Raw genomic sequence first — 19,032 nt, 5'->3', positions numbered from 1 at the left:
TTGCCGCACTCCAGTGCAACAGTGGAGAGAGTTTTCTGGTTTTCTCTCAGATCAACCTGATGAAAAGAAAGACCAGAAACAGCTTGGTGACGCAAACCCTGGCAGCTACGCTTCACGCCAAGCGGGTTCTAGGAGGGGCCAACTGTTATGACTTTGCAGTGAACGAACGCTTAATTGGCCTCATGAAAAAAGAAATGTATATACAGGTGTGAAACTCAGTCGGGATGCCACCCGAATGACGTGTCTTATATTTTAGCGTTTGTTTGTTCACGCCCACATTTGGGCACAAAGTGGATTTGTGGAGTGTTCACTGCGAGATTTTCATTCATTTCAGGGCTTAGGCCAGGATTTATTAGGTTTGGATATTAACTAATGTTTTCCTTACCCATGATCATGTGGTACGCGAGTTTGCATGGGAAATCAATGTGTTATTGTATTCAAAGTTGCTGCCAAAGTGTGGTAAGAGGGTCTCTGCGAAATAAAAAGAGTTCACAATTCAACTACGCACCTTTTTTCCATGCCTGAATATTATTTTTCGGATCTAGGGAAATCTAGGGAAGTTTGAGTGAAAATTTGGGGGAGAAGTGGCTTTCGAGGTTGGCAGCACTGTTGCGCATGTGCAGCGCTCGCGTGCTTGTGTGCGCGCGGGGAACGTGCTGTAGAATTCATTCAAGAATTCGCTGTTCACTTGTTTAGAAGTGGTGTAGTTGCAGTTATAATTTTGCTTGTATTTCGTTGTTGTGGAACGGTGATCTGCTCACAAGGCCTTCAACTACATTTCTGTGGCTCTCTTCTACCCAAGTGCATCCCTCGAGTTTGACGCATACCGTCGGAGGATGTTCTGAAAAAATGAGCGACGGTTTGGGGCCTAGTAGGAAGCGCTTTAAGCAAGTTGACTTGAGATCATTTCTTGGAGAAATGCGAGAAACCTGCGAAGCTTGCAGAGGTACCGCCCGTCGCTCTGATTTCTGCCGGTTGCATACAATGAAAGATTAACGTGCATTCTTTTTTTTAGCCACGGGCGAGAAGACGGAGAAAAACACGTCCCGTGAAAACGACCAGTGTTCGCATGTTCCGTGCAAAGAAGAATCATCCGGGCAATCACCCGCTTTCGCGAGAAAACTCGACTCGAGCAAGCTTGAAGATCTCGACTCGTCGCAAGAACTCTTCCCTGAGTAGGCTACACATTTTTGCACTTGCGCCGTTCTATTATTTCACGAGATCTTATTACACGAGCACGTTGCTTTTATTCGTATGCAGGCTTGATGCTTCTAATTCGCAAGCGTCGGGGCATTCATCGGATTCGGAAAACACGGTATTTGATCTGAGCGTGCGTGGTGCCTTGTTTTATAGCTCGTTCATCTGTTTCTGGTAAAGCTATATGTACTTTTGGTTCTTCATTTCAGAGTAGCGAAAAGACAGTCGAGAGCTCTCAGCTCAGTCAACGGGATTTAGACCCGGAAAATACCCATGTTGTGAGTTCACTCGTTTATGTTGTGTGTAGCGTCATATTTTACTAGTTGTCACCTATTGGCTGCTGTACTAAATGTATTGTAACCTCACATTTCAGGCTGGCGGCGCGGAGCATGGTGCAACATCGTGTTTCGATTCTCAATGTTTCCATGTAGAAGCAAGTTTTTTTGCTTTGTTCTTAGAATTCTCAACTTTTGGTCCATTCCTGCAGCAAATGATCTGATAGTCTGTTACAACTCAAGAACGCAGCAGCGAATGCCCCTCAAAAGATGCCCTCCAGACAATGGCGTCGGACAGTTCTGGCGATGTTGCGATTAATCCTCAAGCTTGAAAACACAGGTGACCGGCAAGTGCCTCCATAAAACAGAATGAACTGCGACATGATAATCGGTCGACAGCATTTGCTGCAGGGCCTTCTTTGAGTGGTATTTGCCTCCGCATTCTTGACTTGTTTCCTGCTTTAGTAACAGATGATCCACTTTTCACATTTACTTTTTCTGTACGCAATCAATCTATTTCCAGGATAGGACAATACCATGCATCTGTAAAGGAACGTCAGACTCACAGGAGTCGTCGCACTCTGAGGAGAGCATTCCAGATGTAGGTGAAGGGTATTTTTTTCATTATTTGCTCTGGGGTGCAAGTTGTGTTGCCCATTAGTCCCCTTCATATTTTCAGGAGAGCACAATTCCTGCGAGCTTCAGGCGGACACCAGGTTGTGGAGTCCTGTGCCCTGACATGGGCCATAGTCACACAGTTCTTTGCAGGGTTGGCACCAGGCTTTTCTTGTTGGTTGTTACTTGTGTAATTTTGCGATTTCATAAGGCCTTGTCTTTTTAAACTGCAGGTGACACGAGATGAAGCAGGTCATCTGAAGCCATATCCTCTAGTTCCGCACCCACGTCTACCTGTCGACAGATGGGATGGTGTACACGTCCGGATGCCATGTTCACCACAGAGCCAGTACCCAACTGAGCAGGGAGTAATGACACTTTTGCTATTAAGGCTATGTATGCTTGGCACCCATCATACCTTTTTGATGTTCCCAGTTGTGAACCCCTAATATATGTGGCCCATGGTTACAGTGCTTGCTTTCCCAACTGGGAACAAAGTCTGGACATGTGTAAAGGAGCTTCAGAGAGAGTCCATCCTCATGTGTCATTTTTGTAGGCAGTGGTATGAAATGCAGTTGAATGTTGCACTAATGAACCTTGCATGATGATGAATGTGCAAAAGACATGTCTGTGGTAAATGTTCATGAACTTGAAGTTAGAGTGTATATGTTGTCACTTTCACAATAGTTAAATGTGTTAATCATGGAAACCTGCAGTAGTGATGGTTACTGAAACAGCATTCTTTGAGTTCTTTTGGCTCCTGAGCCTAGCAAAAAAAAAAAAAATCCCCTGAACACATTTATTACACAACAGGTGCTTGCTTTTCACCAGAAATGTAGATATGGCACCTCGTCTAAAAATAGTCAGCTTTTTTTTTTTGCTTTCCTGATGACATTTTTGAGCCTGAAATGATAATGGCTTTCTTTTTGCACCATATAATGGGATAAAAAGAGATAATATCCAGCTTGAGAAGTCACTTGCTTGGAAAAGAGCACAGAAATTAACTAATTAAAAAAAATGGAGGTAGTACATATGTTATGCATACATACTTTTCATTTAAAAACTACCTCTTTCTTGGGTATCTCCTGGAGGCATTCCAAACACTTGGCTTTTATGAGGGCCTATAGGATGCGCACCTGCAACGAAAGTTGTAAGCCCCCTAACGCACCCTTGTGTTTTCTTCGTGAATTTTTTCAAACACTCACCATTTTTTAGCCTGCTTGCATGTTACTTTGTTCTGTTGCAGGACAATCTCTGGGAATAATGTAATCATTTGTTGGTTCCTTGCAAAGAGGAAGGGTACGGTGTGGCATGTAAGGGATGCTATAGTGGAGAGCTCCGAATTAATTTCTTCTGCCTGGGATTCCTTGATATGCAACTGGCACTGCATATCACATGGGCGTTTTTGTAAAATAGAAATGTGGCTATGAAAGCCACGTCAGTGCTGAGGGGGGGGGGGACACATTTACAAGCATGTACGTGTTGTCACCATCGGGCCTATGAGTGCTAAGCATGCATTATTAAAGCTAGAACGGAGCAGGGTCATCTTAACGTGTCAGTGTTCAGTGGTACCAGGTATTGTGAAGGATTTGAACAGATCATGATTATGTGTTGGTGTGTCATAATGTGTTGACATGTATTTGTTGTTGTAAAGGTAACACTTTCTAATGTGGCCTTCACATTTAAAAAAAAAAAGAAATTGGTTCACTGTTTTATAGTGATAGCCGCTGTTGGGAGGAAGCCCCGTATCCACAATGTTGGCGTAGACTTGTGCACAGCCAGGGGTGTCGGAGAGGAAGAGGGGGTAGGAAATAGAGGGCGCGATACTGCAAGGTAATGGAGCACTCCAGTGTAGGGCAGTGGGAGCTAGAGGGAGCACCATCTGTGGTGCTGTGTGTCGAGGGTGAGTGAATACAACGGCACAGAGGATGAGGCATTGCGGCATGACACAAGAGGGCACGGCACTGGTGGCACAGTGTGGAGCATTATGGAGCATTGTGGCACATTATGGAGCATAGCATAAACGTTGGTCAGTTTTTCACTTACCTTCACTTCATTTCACTAGTCAAGTTGCACAGCATAAACAAAATTACAAAACTATCTGCCAGCACAGAGAGAAACTAGCTGAGCAGAAGGGAGCAAGTAGTGTCTTATAGTGAGTTCAAATATTCGATAATACTGTATGGGAAAAAAAAATTATTTGAATGTGTCTTTGTGCGCATAAATAAGCTAAATAATTTTGTGATGTCTCCTAATTTTTTATTTTTTAGCAACGGTGATGTACTTATTACTGGAGAGGCGGCAAGATGAATGGATAATGTAGTGGAGAAATTTCAGAGGTTTCTCGTACCATCATTCAGTGAGCGAAGTTATGTTCATTGAAGACATGACAGAAAATACATGACATGGCCTTCCTTGGAATGGCTTCAACTCTCTTGATTTTGCACTAATACAATACATTTGTGCACATTCAAGTGAGAGAAGTTGGATTAGAGTGTTTTAAAAGTCTTTTTAAGATCATTGCGGTGGTAGTGGAGCAATACAAGGTACTGGGAATGGTGCGCTTTGAGTGCTTTAAGCGCCCTTAATTTTATGCTGCATGTCTGTTGGTTGCCAGTGCTCAGTTTTTTCTTGTCTCTGTTCCTTAATACTGGCTGGTTACATCTTCATCGCAGCTCAATGGTGCATCAGTTCTTCGAAGCCGATGGGAGCTGATAGAGACCTCACTTTTGGGAGACATTGTTGACTCACACAGCTTGGTGGTAAGTCTCCTAGTTTTCATGACAAATACAAGCTGAGTGTTAAGAGCAACTGAAGTGCTGTGCGGTGCAGTGACTTTTCTGTTCTGCCTGCTGGCTTAACCTTATCTCATGCTGGCTGCAGTGATCTAACTAGGTTTGCCATTAAGCTAGTCATTGTGGAAATTGCTGTATATACAGTAAAATGTCATTGATATATTTAAAAAAAATTGCACGAAAAAAATGTATTATCCGGGAAAAAGTATGATCCAAACCACCTTATTATGTAACTGTTGATTGAGGTAGAAAGATATTTATTGACATTTTCGCTTCATATAAATGTCGATTAGCATTTCTTGGTACAAGATCTGAACAGATTCTTTTCTATTGCTCGCTGAACTCGGTGCCTTAAGCGCGAAAGGAACTTCATGACTCATCCGGACCGTCGGCAGCAATGACGAATGTAGCCAAAACCTCTTTCTCGTCACTTGCGGATTCTTCACCCCCTTGCACCTAATTACTGCGGTGAAGCCACTGCGGCGGCTGATTGTCGCAGCTTTTGCTATTTAACCTGCGTTTGTCATACACAGCCCGCTTGTATATAAGCGCATCGCTGTATTTCGTAGAGGTTTCGCCCCCCTTGCCCTTATGCACCGCGAAGAAACCTCAGCGCTTCTCCTCTTGATATCGCGTCCCCGCAAAAACTGCCGTCACATACTAGCGCGCCGTTTTTATTTTTGTTGTTGTTAATAGTAGCGGTAGTGGTGCTTCGCCTCAATGCATCGAGGCGCTGCAGAGAAGCCACCGCGGTGAGTGACTTCCGCTACGCTTAAGCTTTTCATGTTGCTTGCCCTCACGTTCGGCCCACTCGTATGTTTTCACGTGTGCGGTTGGTCAATAAACGTATTATACGACCATAATTTGTTGAAATTTTAAACGTAGTAGCCGGTAATTTGTGTTATCCGGGAACATATTAACAAGGTTTTACTGTATGTAGTAACTCTATGTTGTGTGAGGAAATGCTGTAGTTTTCATTTGTGGATCAGTGTAACCAAGCAGCAATCCTATATCCCTGCTACACGGGCTTTTTCAGCAGCAGTTCAGTTTTCCATCAGTTGACCTGAATGGCAGTGAGCGGTGTTACACGGCAGTGCCAGCTGCCATTGTGATCTCAACGGCAGTTCAATTCGACTGAGGTCGGGGGCTGCAGTTAACCCCGTTAACTGACAAGATGATGGCCAGTTGACCTGCCACATCAGCTGAGTCGGCGGCATTTCTCACTGCCATACATTCTCAGATCTTGCAAAAGGTTGTCGTCCTGGCTAGTATAAGTCTCAGTCTAAACTTTCACTCCTCGAATGAGTGTAACCACATAAACCCGTGAAGCAGCACCAGAAAAGCAATGGCTGAGCAGTGAAGCTAGACATGCCTCTATTGGATTGTCTTGGCTCTGTGTGGTGTTCAGTTGCAACATACTCGAAGCACAAAACTTGCTCAGATATTGGAGTTCAATGAAAAAAATGCATGAAACCAATGTTTAAAGTTATCAAAAAAAAATATTTTTAGGTCACTAGCACATAGCATGGTCACGGGATCCAGAGGCTGAGCAGTTTCTCAACCTGCCGTCTAACTGCAGCCGACCGTCATTCAGTTCAACGTCAGTTAGAAAGTTGAACAGCTGTTCACCTGAATGGCAGTTGAAACTGCCTGTGTAGCAGGGGTGCATGCTGCAATTTGAATCTGATGTGTATAGTGCCACGAATCTTTTTGTGTTTGTTCACTCTTCAAAAGCTGCCGCCACGCCGCTTTATCACTTTGTTTGCAGATGCAAGACGCGACCAGATTTATCTCGATTGATCGCATCCAGGCGGAGCCGATTCTATTTTGTTCCGGAATGCTCTAGTAACTTTGCACACTATGTCTCGAAAGTTTGCTTCAGCTTTAAATTGAGCATGGCTGAGAGCGGTGGGTATTCTGTTCGACGGCCGCCGAGCACGCTTGTTGCTATGCCGCCACCAAGTCATTCAGTCCATTCTGGGCGCAGGTCAGCCCAATAAACAGTTTTCTTTTAGAAGAACTTTTGGCTGTATTCCTCACTGCTTCGACTGCCGTCACCACTACGTGACATCTGGTGGAGGTGCTGCACCGTGGACCTGCACTGCTACCGAAGATAGAGGGCGACGTTGCATCATCACTGCTTGTTCTTCAACAGCCACGTGATGCACCTGTATTCAGTGGCCTACTCCATGAAGACACCGAGGAATGGTTCGACCAGTTTGAGCGTGTGGCGACATTCAAGCAATGGGACAACCAAGCAAAACCATGGTACGTCTTTTTCGTCCTGAATGGCCCAGCTTAAACCTGGTACAAGAATCACAAGGCTTCCCTGTGAACGTGAAGGAATTTAGGAAAGAACTCCTGAAAACATTTACAAGCATTGTCCGCAAAGAAAAGGCCGAATTACTGCTTGAGACGTGCATCCAACTACCAAATGAGACCACCCTAGTGTACATCGAAGAGATGTGCCGTCTGTTCCGACGCACTGACCCTCACATTTCAGAGGAGAAGAAAGTGTGCTTCTTGATGCGAGGTGTCAGAGAAGAATTGTTTTGCCGGATTGGTCGAAACACTCCCAAGACTGTTGCCGAGTTCACAACTAAAGCTTCTACAATCGAGAAGACCCGCGGCATCAGGGCTCGGCAGTACGACCGGACAATACCATCCTTCTCTCTGGGCCATGTGGACACCTCAGCGACCACCAATGACAGCCTACGGGACATCATCCGTGAGATGTCCGCGAAAAGTTACGGTGACTGTTGCCGTCCTCCCCATAGCTGCAAGCAGCGAATCTCATGGACATGGTACGGGAAAAAGTGCACCAGGCACTTTGCACCTCGAATCCGATGACCACAGGACTCCAGGCCATAACATACGCCACCGCACTGCGAAATTCCGCGCCCCGACGAGACACCCCAAGCCCTCTTTGACAGGAACCAGCTCTACAAGAACAATGCCCCCTAGCTTCCGCACGCCCACTTTACGAGCGACACAATGGCTATAGGAAATGTGACGAATGGAGGACTCCCGACAACCGCCCACTGTGCTTCCATTGTGGCTATGCTGGCACATACTATGCTGGCCACATACTGCCCATACAGACGAATTGGCCTGCACGGTTTTGCCATCGACGCCTCAAGACCACTCCCTGGCCAGCGGTAGCGGGAAATTGACACCTACCCACGCAGAGGGGAGTATGTGTCGTCAAGCCGTCAAGATGTCACGTCAAGATGTCACATAGTGGTGATGGCAGTCGAAGCAGTGAGGAAGACAGCCAAAAGTTCTTCTAAAAGAAAACTGTTTATTGGGCTGACCTGCGCCCAGAATGGACTGAATGACTTGGTGGCGGCGTAGCAACAAGCGTGCTCGGCGGCCGTCGAACAGAATACCCACCGCTCTCAGCCATGCTCAATTTAAAGCTGAAGCGAACTTTCGAGATACAGCGTGCAAAGTTATTAGGACATTCGGGAACAAGGTAGAATTGGCACCGCCTGGATGCGATCAATCGAGATAAATCTGGTCGCGTCTTGCGTCCGCAAACAAAGTGATAAAGCGACGCGGCGGTAGCTTTGAAGAATGAACGAACAAACACTACAAAGATTCGTGGCAATATGGATGTAAAATTCTGATAGCAGAGAATAGACTACCTCTACACTGATGTGCATGGCCACTGTTTCTGTGAGCACCATGATGCTGGTTGGCCTCACCAACCCAGTATACTTAAGCCCTTTGTTTTTGAGTAAAGCTTGATTTTACTGGATTCTTGCTTCCTGAGCAGATTTCTGATAAATGGGTTAAACCGATTTCTACCCGAAAATAAGCCTTTTGTAGGAAACTTAGTTTCCTTGTGGAGAAAGCGGAAGACACCACAGGGGAATTAGCGGACATCTTGTGTGGACGTCCAGAGGAGTGTTTTCAGAACTTTGATCATTTTAAACTTCTTTAATGCTTTTTATTCATGACGGTGCTTACCTGAGGCCAAGTTTGAAAAGACATTTTAGAAGTGACAAGCAAAAGCATGGGCACTGGCCAGATGTCTAATTTTCATCACTGTATCAAGTGCTACTCATGCTAACGACATCCTCTTGCTAGGCTGTTCTGAATCTAAAGTGATTGTATTTATTTTTATTTTTTCAAGTTACTCACAGGCTCCTTTTACATAAATGCATTATGTGAGTGGGGCAGTACACATGAACTGGAAAACATTAGAGCAAAAACAATGAGTTGAATGAATGTTTCAGTGCACAAACAAAGGCAGATGGGTGTTTCACGGACGCAGAATTCTGCACAGCAGATGGTAATATATGTTGTGAAATATTTAAAATAAATGAGAAAAAAAAGTCTTATTTTATGGGAGGATTGCAGCGCAACCTGCCATTTTCATATTGTTTACAAAACAATGTGCAAAAAATAGAGCATTTCAAGTCCCACACAAAAACGAGCACTTACAGCAAATTGTCTACTGCCGCAAAATATGACTGGATGAAACCTGAATTATGGAACGTTGTGCTGATTTACCCAATTTGTGCTCGAATTTCAGCTCACAAAATATCGCCCGATAACTACCCCCGGAAAAAATATAATCTGAAAATGAAGGGCCCTAAGTGTACTGTACACAGGCATGTGGCAACCTTGAGATGCATGTCATGTCTAACTAGATAGGAATTTACTACTGGTAAGCCTGACAGGTTACTGTGTTCGTGATGCACTGTGGAGCATGTTGCAAATTGCAAAAAGTAAATGCAAAGATCCTTAGGTGCTTTTCTCTACCATAATCAGTTGAGAGAAAAGTATCTTGTGCACATTTCCTGGGGTGAAAATTTTGTGACTACTTTAGGAAAGCATATAGATGAGAATAAAAAGGTTTCAGTCATGAGACTGATTATGCCTTCTGCATCAGTGCTTCCAGCCATAAGTGCCATTCAGTGGCCGCTAAGGATTCCAACTGCTGGTCTCTTCTGTGGCAGTGGTGGCTATGAGGCTGGTGAAATTGGTCCTGTGGCTTAGATGCAGCTTTGCTTCTTCAGAAATTCTTTTGTATTGGTACTTGCATGTACGGTAAACATTTTACACCAGTGCTCTCTACACACATATAGGGCCCTTCGTTCGCTTGCACCCCAAGCAGATTTCTCAAAAAACGGGTTAAACCCAGGTTTTACCCGAAAATAAGCCTTCTAGGAAACTTGGTTTTTATGTGGACAAAGCTGAAGACACTGCAATAAATGTAGCGGACACCTTGTGCTTACCTCCAGAGGGGTGTTTTAAGTTGAAATATAATTTTAAACTTCCTTTAAGGCTTGTTATTTAGACAGTGCATAATTTGGGGCCAACTATATGAACAGTACGTTTCTGAAGCAAGAAGAAAAAGCACGAGTTCTGGCCAAGCATCTTATTGGCATTACTGTATCAAGGATTGTATCAATTGTACAAAGAAAGGCAGATTTGTGTTTCGTAGATGCAGAAGTGCAATGCATGCAGTAGATGATAGTTAAATGTGTGGGAAAGTGATCACAATGAATGAAAAAAAGAAAAGTACTGTGCAACCTGCAATTTATATATATTGTTTACAAATCCATGTGCAAAACAATAAAGCATTTTATGTCCTGAACAAAAACCAGCACTTATAGCAGATTGTATTCTGCTGCAAAATATGAACCGATAAAACCTGAATTATAGTACCTTATTCTGAATAACGTGATTTTTACCCAAATTTGAGGCCAAAAAATATTGCCAGATTCCCCCCCCCCCCCCCCCCCCCCCCCCCAAATTCCAGAAAAAATAAAACCCAAAAATGAGGACCTTCCTTATATATATATATATATATATATATATATATATATATATATATATATATATATATATATATATATATATATATATATATATATATATATATATATATATGCAGCAGTAGTAGGCAGGCTTACAGTAAAAATAAGAGACAAAAAAAATTCTGGAGACTGCTGCTCCAGCCTTAGTGTATTGTTCAGAAAGTATTAGTGTGTAAATTACTGGAAATTATTGTTAACCCGAGTTTGCATATCTTGTTGTTGTTGGTTAAACTGAAATTATTCCATCTTACCACAATAAGCTCTAATAGGTACCATGTGGTAGTCACTGCTTATCTTGAAAGAGTTTCGTGGTGAAGATTTAACACCTCAAAATCTGTCCTGTTAAAAGGGCCATCAGCCAGCAGTTTATGTGGCCCACTGGTCACGTTACAAAGCAACAAGCAAGTATGCGCTTGTCCCGAGCTGCTGCTCTGTGCTACTCTGTACTTTGCACAGTCTCCAGTGCACTGCTTCGATTCCCGGCTTCAAAGCTTGGAGAATTTGCTACAGAGATGCAAGGACAGAGTCCATTTCCCAGGCCAGTGACAACCAGGGAGACAAAGATGAGCATGGGGGGTGGTAGGAAAGGAACTCTCCCCCCCCCCTTCCCTCCCTCGTGAGAAGTGGTGTCATCTGAGCCACGCCAAAGATAATGCGCACTTGTGTTGACGTGCTGTTACATGGTACATCTTTTACTATAATTAAATGCTCAGTTTGCATAGTAGAATTTGTGCTGTAAAATAAAGTGCATAGATGGCTAACTTTTTGGAGTGTACAATTGGTATGGTTAAAATTGAATCAAGTGCTACCCAAGTTATTGTGCATGTACATTATATTTTGTTTTTATTTTTGCAGAACGCCATTCGTCAATATAATGGACGCGCTTCAGTTGAGTGGAACTTCATTTGCCTTCACAAGTTTCTTGGGCAGGTAATGCAGAAGCAAGGCAGCTGAACTTAAATTTTAGTTAATCAGTCTGTTAATTAAATTTGAATTAAGTGGGATATTCTCTATAAATTTTTTGCCCTGGTTTTTCATGCATGGGATAATAACATAGAGATGTAATTCACTACCATCATCGTCAACAAAAGCAGCAGCCAAATGAGGTCCACTGAAGGACAAATGTCCCTCTCAGTAATTTCCGCTTGCCCTTGGCCTGTGCCATCTTTAACAACTCTGTACAGATTTCCAAACCTTATCACTCCATCTGCTTTTGTGCTGCTCCTCACTACATTCCTTTCCCTTGGTGCCCATCCTATTGCTATACCACCAGTTACCTTTGTACATGGCACTGAAGGAGCGTGAATATTCATAAATTTCAAATAGTGAATTAATATCCTTCTAGTATTCAATTTTCTGAATGAATCAAATAGTGCATTTTAAAAATTATGCAAAATGAATTGAAGTGGATGTAAAGTTTTTGAATAGCTTTTGAATAATCTGCATGAAGTTTGAAGAGGGCCCGTCATAGTTTTTTTTTTTTTGGCGACTTTTCCAAAAACTGCTCAATCCAGCATTGCCCAGCATGTTGCTGCAATAGGCCTGTGCGGGGAAGAGGGCTCCGCACCATGACTCAGTCCATTCGTGCGGGAGCGGTCATAATACTCATACATATGGCCTTCAATATTGGGCAACGCAACAGGGTTCTGACAAGTTTAGCAAACCCTGCATTCATGCTCGATATCTGAGGCCATAGCTCGAACCCTTGTCCTCTTACCAATCAAGATTTGGCGCTTGTTTGTTCATTATCATCATCAGTAGTGAGCGGTAATTTTCTTATGCTTATGATATGACGGTCACAGAATTAATATACTGACTTCGTGTTGTGTCCCCTACTGGCAATCTCTCAATGTTGTGCCTTCTGATACCTATAGATTTTCATGACTTATAGCGCCTTCACTAGTGCTTCGCTGGTTCGCATGGATATTCGTTTTGTGCAAGTATTCGCACAAGTAGCGAATAGTCACAAAAATATTCTATTCATATTCGATTCGGTATTTGACTACACTATATGTATTCGATTCAATTTTCAAAAAGTACTATTTGCACACCCCTACATATTATATATTTGGCCTGTGTCCACTTGTGATATTTAATCTTGCTAGATCGTCATTGTTTCCATGTCTGCGTACTCCTGCACATACGCACCGCACATGATTGTGCTGCCACACCATGACTTGGATGATTCAACACTCTCAGCTAAAGGAATTCTTTAGTGCTCATGTGTGGGCTAATTCGAGTGCTGTAGCATGAACGCAACTCATATCCTCATCCCTGCCCAGAGTTACTAAACCCTCCAACTGGCATCGGTACTTTGCACGTACCGAGCTGTTGCTGAAAATTGCATTACCACAAGGGTAAATGTCTGGCGAATTTTTTCTTCCAGTTTTTTCATACCTAAGCACTGTATCGTGCATATGATCAGAGTGTTGTCTAGTGGTCTTGCATATTACAGGCAGTTGGCAAAGTACTGCTTCAGTTGTGTTGGACTACTTCTGAATCAAAGAGGTTTTCATGCTGATTTAAGAACATTATTTTTAGGCATTAGTACTGAACTCTGGAAATTAGAACAAATCTGCCGTAAGGTTGTTGAATGTGGCATTAGGCTCATAGGCACTATCAAGTTGTCGCACACGAACCATACAAGTTGACCTGAAGCTTTCCTTTCTTTGTGTGTTGCATTAGCTTGTCAATTGTTTCCAAGTTTTCCTGTGAGTGGTGAAGGAAGTTAAGAATGGTCTGTGTGGTTATGGCAGACAATTGTAGAAATTAATGGAAAACCTTTCTTCAGGAACTGGATGCCAGGGAGTCCAAGAGCTTCTTTAAAGTGCTGCTCCCCAAAATGATTGCCTTGGCACTTCGCCTTCCTGTCCTCATTACTCAGGTGAGGGTTTCCAGTCTTGTAATCAAATCAAGTGCACACTTTGATGATGTATATTGTGCTCACCTTTCAGCCAATTCCACTTCTAAAATCCGGTCAAGACCATACGCTTTCAATGAGCCAGTTGCAGGCTGGCTGCCTGCTGGCAAACGCCTTCTTCTGCACATTTCCTCGGCGAAATACACTTAAAAGCAACTCGGAGTACTGTAATTACCCCGACATCAATTTCAATAGGTAAGCCTTGCACAGGGTGAATATTGGTGACAGTGTAGCTGTGCTATTTGTTGTGGGCACCTATAAGTTGTCTGGCCATTAGTCTGCCAGAGTGGAGCATTGCAATTGTGGGATGTCGTTTCTGCTGAAGGACGAATCCCAACATAAAAACGTAACAAGTGTTTATTCGATTGCTGATGGCAGCGGACGAGCATACCGACGCTACGCTCATCTCGGTAGCGGAGGGTAAAAAGCGCTCTTCCCAGTCGGGCAGCCTGTTTTTGTAGCCACTGTCGGTGACGCATGCCTCGGGTGACGCAGCGGTGGCGCTGTGTTTTATCGGGAGCGCAGTCCAGTGTGTGGCCGTGTTACGCTGGGCCGGATGATAACAGGGCGGAGGCTGCACGGAAATATGTGCAGAGTGTGTCGCCACATCACCCCCCCGCGGAGTGGAGAGCCCTCAGGGCTTGTAAAAATCTGTGCAGCGTACCTGACATCCATAGTGTGTAGTGACAGAAGCAGGCTGCGATGTCAAGGGTTGTGGATGGATGTCTGTGGGTGCACTGGTATTTCTTGGTTTGGCGGAGTCGATGTAGGCTGGCTTCAGCCGGTCGATAGAGACGTGGACGTCGTTCCCGTTAATGCGGAGAGTGAAGGTTTTGTCATCGCGACGGAGAACTGGGTAAGGTCCGCTCTAAGGTGGCTGGAAAGGCCTGCGGACGGTGTCGTCGCGGAGCCTGAATGTCCGGCTTAAAGGTGGCGCGAAGACCTAGGGCGACGGCTGGGATGGCTTCGAGCCAGGTTGAGTCTGAGTGGCACATGATGGCTGCTTTGAACTGACGGTGGAAACGCTCGATCATCCCGTTGGCGCAGGGATGGTAGCTGGTGGTCCTTAAGCGCTCGAACCCGATGGTCAGCCCGAGGAGCCTGAAAAGTTGCGATTCGAACTGTCGTTCCTGGTCGGTGGTGACGCAGCGAGGGGGCCCGAAGCAAGCAATCGAGCCGGCAAAGAAGGCCGAGGCGACGTCTTCCATTGGGATTCCCTCGAGGGGCCATGCCTCAGGCCATCGAGTGTACTGATCGATGGCAGTGAGGCAGTAGCGATAGGGTCCAGCTGGGAGAAAGGGCCCTATGATATCAAGGTTGACGTGTTGAAACCGACCAGAGGGCTGGGGGAATTCTTCGAGCGGTGAAGTGACATGCCTGGTGACTTCAGTGTGCTGGCATTGAAGGCAGGAGCGCGCCCAGGTGCGGCAATCCTGCTGCATTTAGGGCCAGACATAGCGGTCGGCCACGAGGCGTGTTGAGGACCGCGTGCCGGGATGGCTGAGATTATGCAGCTGGTTGAAGAGGCCACGGCGATGGGAAAGGGGCACGTAAGGCCTACTTCTTGCTGTTGACATGTCGCAATAGATAGTCGTTGTCGATCCAGGTATGGGGACTTGTTGCAGCTTTAGTGAGGATTCGCCCTTAAGAAGTTCTTGCATTTCGACTTCCGTAGTCTGAGCCTCGGCGAGGACGTCAGCTGTTATCTGTGAAGAGCTGATAGCTGCCATACGTGAAAGCGCGTCGGTGACCACGTTGTCCTTGCCCCTGACATTTTGGATGTCGTTGGTAAACTGGGCAATAAACGAGAGCTGGTTCTGCTGGGCTGGCGGGAGTTTGTAGCGACGTTGAGAGAAGGCGTAGGTCAGAGGATTATGGTCGGTGTAGATAGTGCAGGGCTGTGCTTCGAGAATGTGGCGAAAGTGTTCAAGTGCTTCGTATATCGCCAGAAGTTCTCTGTAGTAAGCTGGCGAACTCGACGGAACGGGGGTCGTGGTTTCATTGGTAGGACTGGCCGTCGTTTTCCAAGCTGAGAGTTTCTTGGAGAAGAACGCCAAGGGATGCCAGGTGTTGCCTATGTGTTGCATAAGGGCGGCACCGACAGTGAATTTAGAGGCGTCCGTGAAGAGCCCCAAGGGAGCGTCTGGCACGGGATGGGAGAGAAGTGTGGCGTTGCAGAGAGCAGCTCTGCATTCTTCGAAAAGTTGCGTTAACGCCGGTGTCCACGTGATGGGTTGGTTTTCTCGTAGTCTAACCAAGGCATCATAGAGGGGAGCCTGGTAGTCAGCTGCGTGTGGCAAGAAACGCCTGTAAAAGTTCAGCATGCCGAGGAAATGGTGAAGGCCTTTAGATGTGGTGGGTTGGTTGGAGGTAATTTTGCAGGTCTGAGATGCATTGAGGCAAAGGTCGAGTTCCCTCTGATGAAACTTCATGGCCTAGGAATTTGACGACTGAAGCGCCAAGCGTGCTCTTTGGGACATTGACGAGTAAGCCGTGCTCATCGAAGCGTTGGAAAAGTAGACGAAGGTGCGTGTGGGGTTCGTCGGGGTTGCGGGAAAAGACCAATATGTCGTCAAGATAGATGAAGCAGAAGTCGAGGCCGCGGACGACTTCGTCGATGAAGCGTTGAAAGGTTTGTCCAGCGTTCCCAAGGCCAAAGCTCACGAAGGGAAACTCGAACAAGCCGAAAGGGGTAATGATTGCAGTTTTCGGGATGTCGTCCGGATTGACGGGTATCTGCGTGTAGACCTTCACCAAGTCTAGCACGGAGAAAACGTGGCAGCCATAAATGCAATGGGCGAAGTCTTGTATGTCGTGAACGGGGTACCTGTCTTGAATGGTACGGGCGTTGAGGGCACGGTAGTCCCCACAGGGACGCCAGCCTTCGGTCTTCTTCGGGACAAGGTGAAGTGGCGAGGCTCATGGGCTGTTGGAGCAGCGTGTGATTCCCTCACGGAGAATAGTTTCAAACTCTGCTTTGGCTATGCGCATGTGGTCCGGGGCAAGGCGACGGTTATGGCAGAAAACGGGGCACGGGGTGGTCCGGATGTAATGCACAGTGGTGTGCCGCATATCGCGTGGCAACCCCCTAGGGCGCGTCAAACCGGGATATTTGGCAAGGACGGCGTGGTACGGTGAATGATTTTCAACACCGAGTACTTTGTTGCTCGGATGGTGGGTAGTCGTTCGCTGTCGTGGCGAAGAATGTCCCATTGTCGCGTCGATAAGACGGTTGTGGTGGCAGTCCAGAAGGAGGTTGTAGTGCGCCAAAAAGTCTGAGCCGATGATTCGCTCGATGTTGGCGATGACAAAATTCCAATGAAGGCCACGGCGTAGGTTTTTAAACTGGACGTGCAGGCGGAGCGAGCCGTAAGTCTTGATTGTGGACCGGTTTGCAGCGCTTAGCTCGAAAGACGTAGGAGGATGGGTACCTTGAAGGTGGGCTCGTGGGTAGCAGCAGATGTCAGAACCGCTGTTGACAAGAAACTGCTGCTTTGTAATTTGGTCGGTGATGAAGATGCGACGGCCTCCAGGTTGGCAGCTCGCGGCCGTGTCTACGAGCTGCCGTTGCCGTTTCCCTTATGTCCAGTGGAGCAGGGTGGTCGACATTGTCGTGCTCTGTCCCTGAAGCGTTGATGGTTGCAGATTGCAGTTTTCATTTTTTTCAAATATTATTTTCTACGGATGAATTACTAGTTTGTTTCGGTGGTATATTGTGGCATTCCTGTAGGCTAAAATGTCACCTTGAGTTTATCTTGGCCTTTTTTGCCAGCATGAGCAGTCAATTTATTAGTAATTTACTCACAAATGGTTTAACTGAGAGCTGTGCTTGTAGAATGATGCGCTTTTCACCGTTATAAAAAAAAACTTTTACTTTTAAAAAGTGAAGTTTACTTGTAAAATGTGGGTTGTCATGTTATCCTTGGGTTGTTGCGCTAAGTTGAACGAGAGGGCAGGGCATCACATGGTCTGTGTTGACAGCTGCGTTGGAAGTGCTGCTGAACCATTGTGGTAGCCAAAGCATGACACCTTATTGAGGCGCCAGTATGCATGATTTCACGCCAGTGTTCTGATGTGCAGTGGAGGAACCTGCTTATAGAAGTAACTACTCTAAGTGGGTTATGATACTGAACAAACAAGCACTTTGTTAGCAGACAGCAGGAGTGAAGCTGTGAGATGGCAGACCAGTGCCTCAAGCACAAAACTGCACAACAGTACTACCGTCTTGCCACACCTTCGGTTTCTGCGCTTTATTAATTCTCTCCTTTGAGTGAGAATAACTCCTACTCACTATGTAGCCAGCTAGCTGCAGCATGCATGTCAAGGATACTGACCTTTTTTAGTTAAAACCAAATCTCGAAAATTAAATGCAGCCTACTATTATGTTTATTTATTTTTTTTCGGTACCGAAAAATTCGGCCCATACTCATAATGCGTAAAATTGGTTCATGTCTCAGAGCTGTTAGGTCTGGCCTGTTGACTATGGCTTTTTTTTTTCTTCACTTTTTTCTGTGTTCTCTTGCCCCTGTCAAGTGCTTAAATTTGACGTCTATTTATTTCAGGTTATTTTCTGGCCCCTATAATGAAGCTCGGAAGATGGAGAAACTAAAATGCATTATAAACTATTTCAGGAGAATTACACAGCAAGGTGAGCTGATCAGCATCAAATTAAGCATGCACTGTGGTTTACTTCTGCTTAAGCATAATTGCAGTACAAATGTCATGCTGTGAAAAAAAAGTTTAGAATCGTGGTTTACATCATGTCATCAGTATCTACATACTTCTTCCTCTTCTGAATAATGAGAGAACCAACATTAAAAAGTTCATGAAAATTTTTAATGTCATAATTATCCTGTGGTGGCTGTTGTGAAACGTAAAATCTGTATACCAGGCGTGCCAGCTAAATGTAAAAAACGTTTTTAGAGAGAGTGTCGGAGGTGAATGAAACCAATTGTCTGCTGTTCAGAGTCGTGTGGCCTAGTCTTCAGTAATTTTTGTTCTGCCAAGTTATTAATTATAGTAAAGTCTAATTAGCTAGCTTTTGAAATACTGGCTTCAGAAAAAAAAAAGAACAATTCAGAGCTTGTAGTTTGTCTTGATAAAAAGCAGACTGAAATTCTTTCAACAATTTACGTTGATTTTTTTTGCTGGCCTAAAAAGAAAGCCTGTCAACGGGTTAGCAGGTTGCAGCCACATCGCCTTGTGCAATTCATCGCTGTGGCTATCTGCAAGTCCAGAATGTTAGGTTTCAGTGCTGTGTCGTCCGTTTCTTTCTCGTCTCTCTTCTTTGGCTTTCGGCCTTGCGCTGCTTCAAATCAAACTATGAATAACCAACTCGCCCATCAGCTTGTGCTTTCAAGCTTCATTTCTAGTACAAAGGGCCCTGTTTTTTCGTCTTG

The 19,032-nt window shown here is 45.1% G+C and overlaps 1 protein-coding gene across 3 annotated transcripts in view; it reads left to right on the top strand.

Moving 5' to 3' along the window:
• The first annotated feature begins 605 nt into the window (after nucleotides 1-605).
• The window catches only part of LOC144115671 (poly(ADP-ribose) glycohydrolase-like), an 84,497-nt gene continuing 66,070 nt past the window's right edge, over nucleotides 606-19,032 (top strand). The window contains exons 1-13 of one of the 3 annotated variants that reach the window (XM_077650130.1): nucleotides 606-946; nucleotides 1,016-1,175; nucleotides 1,261-1,315; nucleotides 1,407-1,475; nucleotides 1,571-1,630; nucleotides 1,996-2,073; nucleotides 2,152-2,241; nucleotides 2,321-2,455; nucleotides 4,763-4,849; nucleotides 11,569-11,643; nucleotides 13,505-13,597; nucleotides 13,668-13,828; nucleotides 18,196-18,281. In XM_077650130.1, coding sequence (XP_077506256.1) covers nucleotides 850-946; nucleotides 1,016-1,175; nucleotides 1,261-1,315; nucleotides 1,407-1,475; nucleotides 1,571-1,630; nucleotides 1,996-2,073; nucleotides 2,152-2,241; nucleotides 2,321-2,455; nucleotides 4,763-4,849; nucleotides 11,569-11,643; nucleotides 13,505-13,597; nucleotides 13,668-13,828; nucleotides 18,196-18,281 — 1,246 coding nt within the window. In that variant the 5' untranslated portion in view covers nucleotides 606-849. Of the gene's footprint in view, nucleotides 947-1,015; nucleotides 1,176-1,260; nucleotides 1,331-1,406; nucleotides 1,476-1,570; nucleotides 1,631-1,995; nucleotides 2,074-2,151; nucleotides 2,242-2,320; nucleotides 2,456-4,762; nucleotides 4,850-11,568; nucleotides 11,644-13,504; nucleotides 13,598-13,667; nucleotides 13,829-18,195; nucleotides 18,282-19,032 lie in introns of all 3 variants that reach the window. The other 2 variants (XM_077650127.1, XM_077650129.1) reach the window with 2 other exon arrangements.

Source organism: Amblyomma americanum, chromosome 1 (genome assembly GCF_052857255.1).
Source record: "Amblyomma americanum isolate KBUSLIRL-KWMA chromosome 1, ASM5285725v1, whole genome shotgun sequence".
Lineage (NCBI taxonomy): Eukaryota > Metazoa > Arthropoda > Arachnida > Ixodida > Ixodidae > Amblyomma > Amblyomma americanum.
Note: the sequence above shows the minus strand (reverse complement) of the source record. Positions and strands in the feature narration are given on the sequence as shown.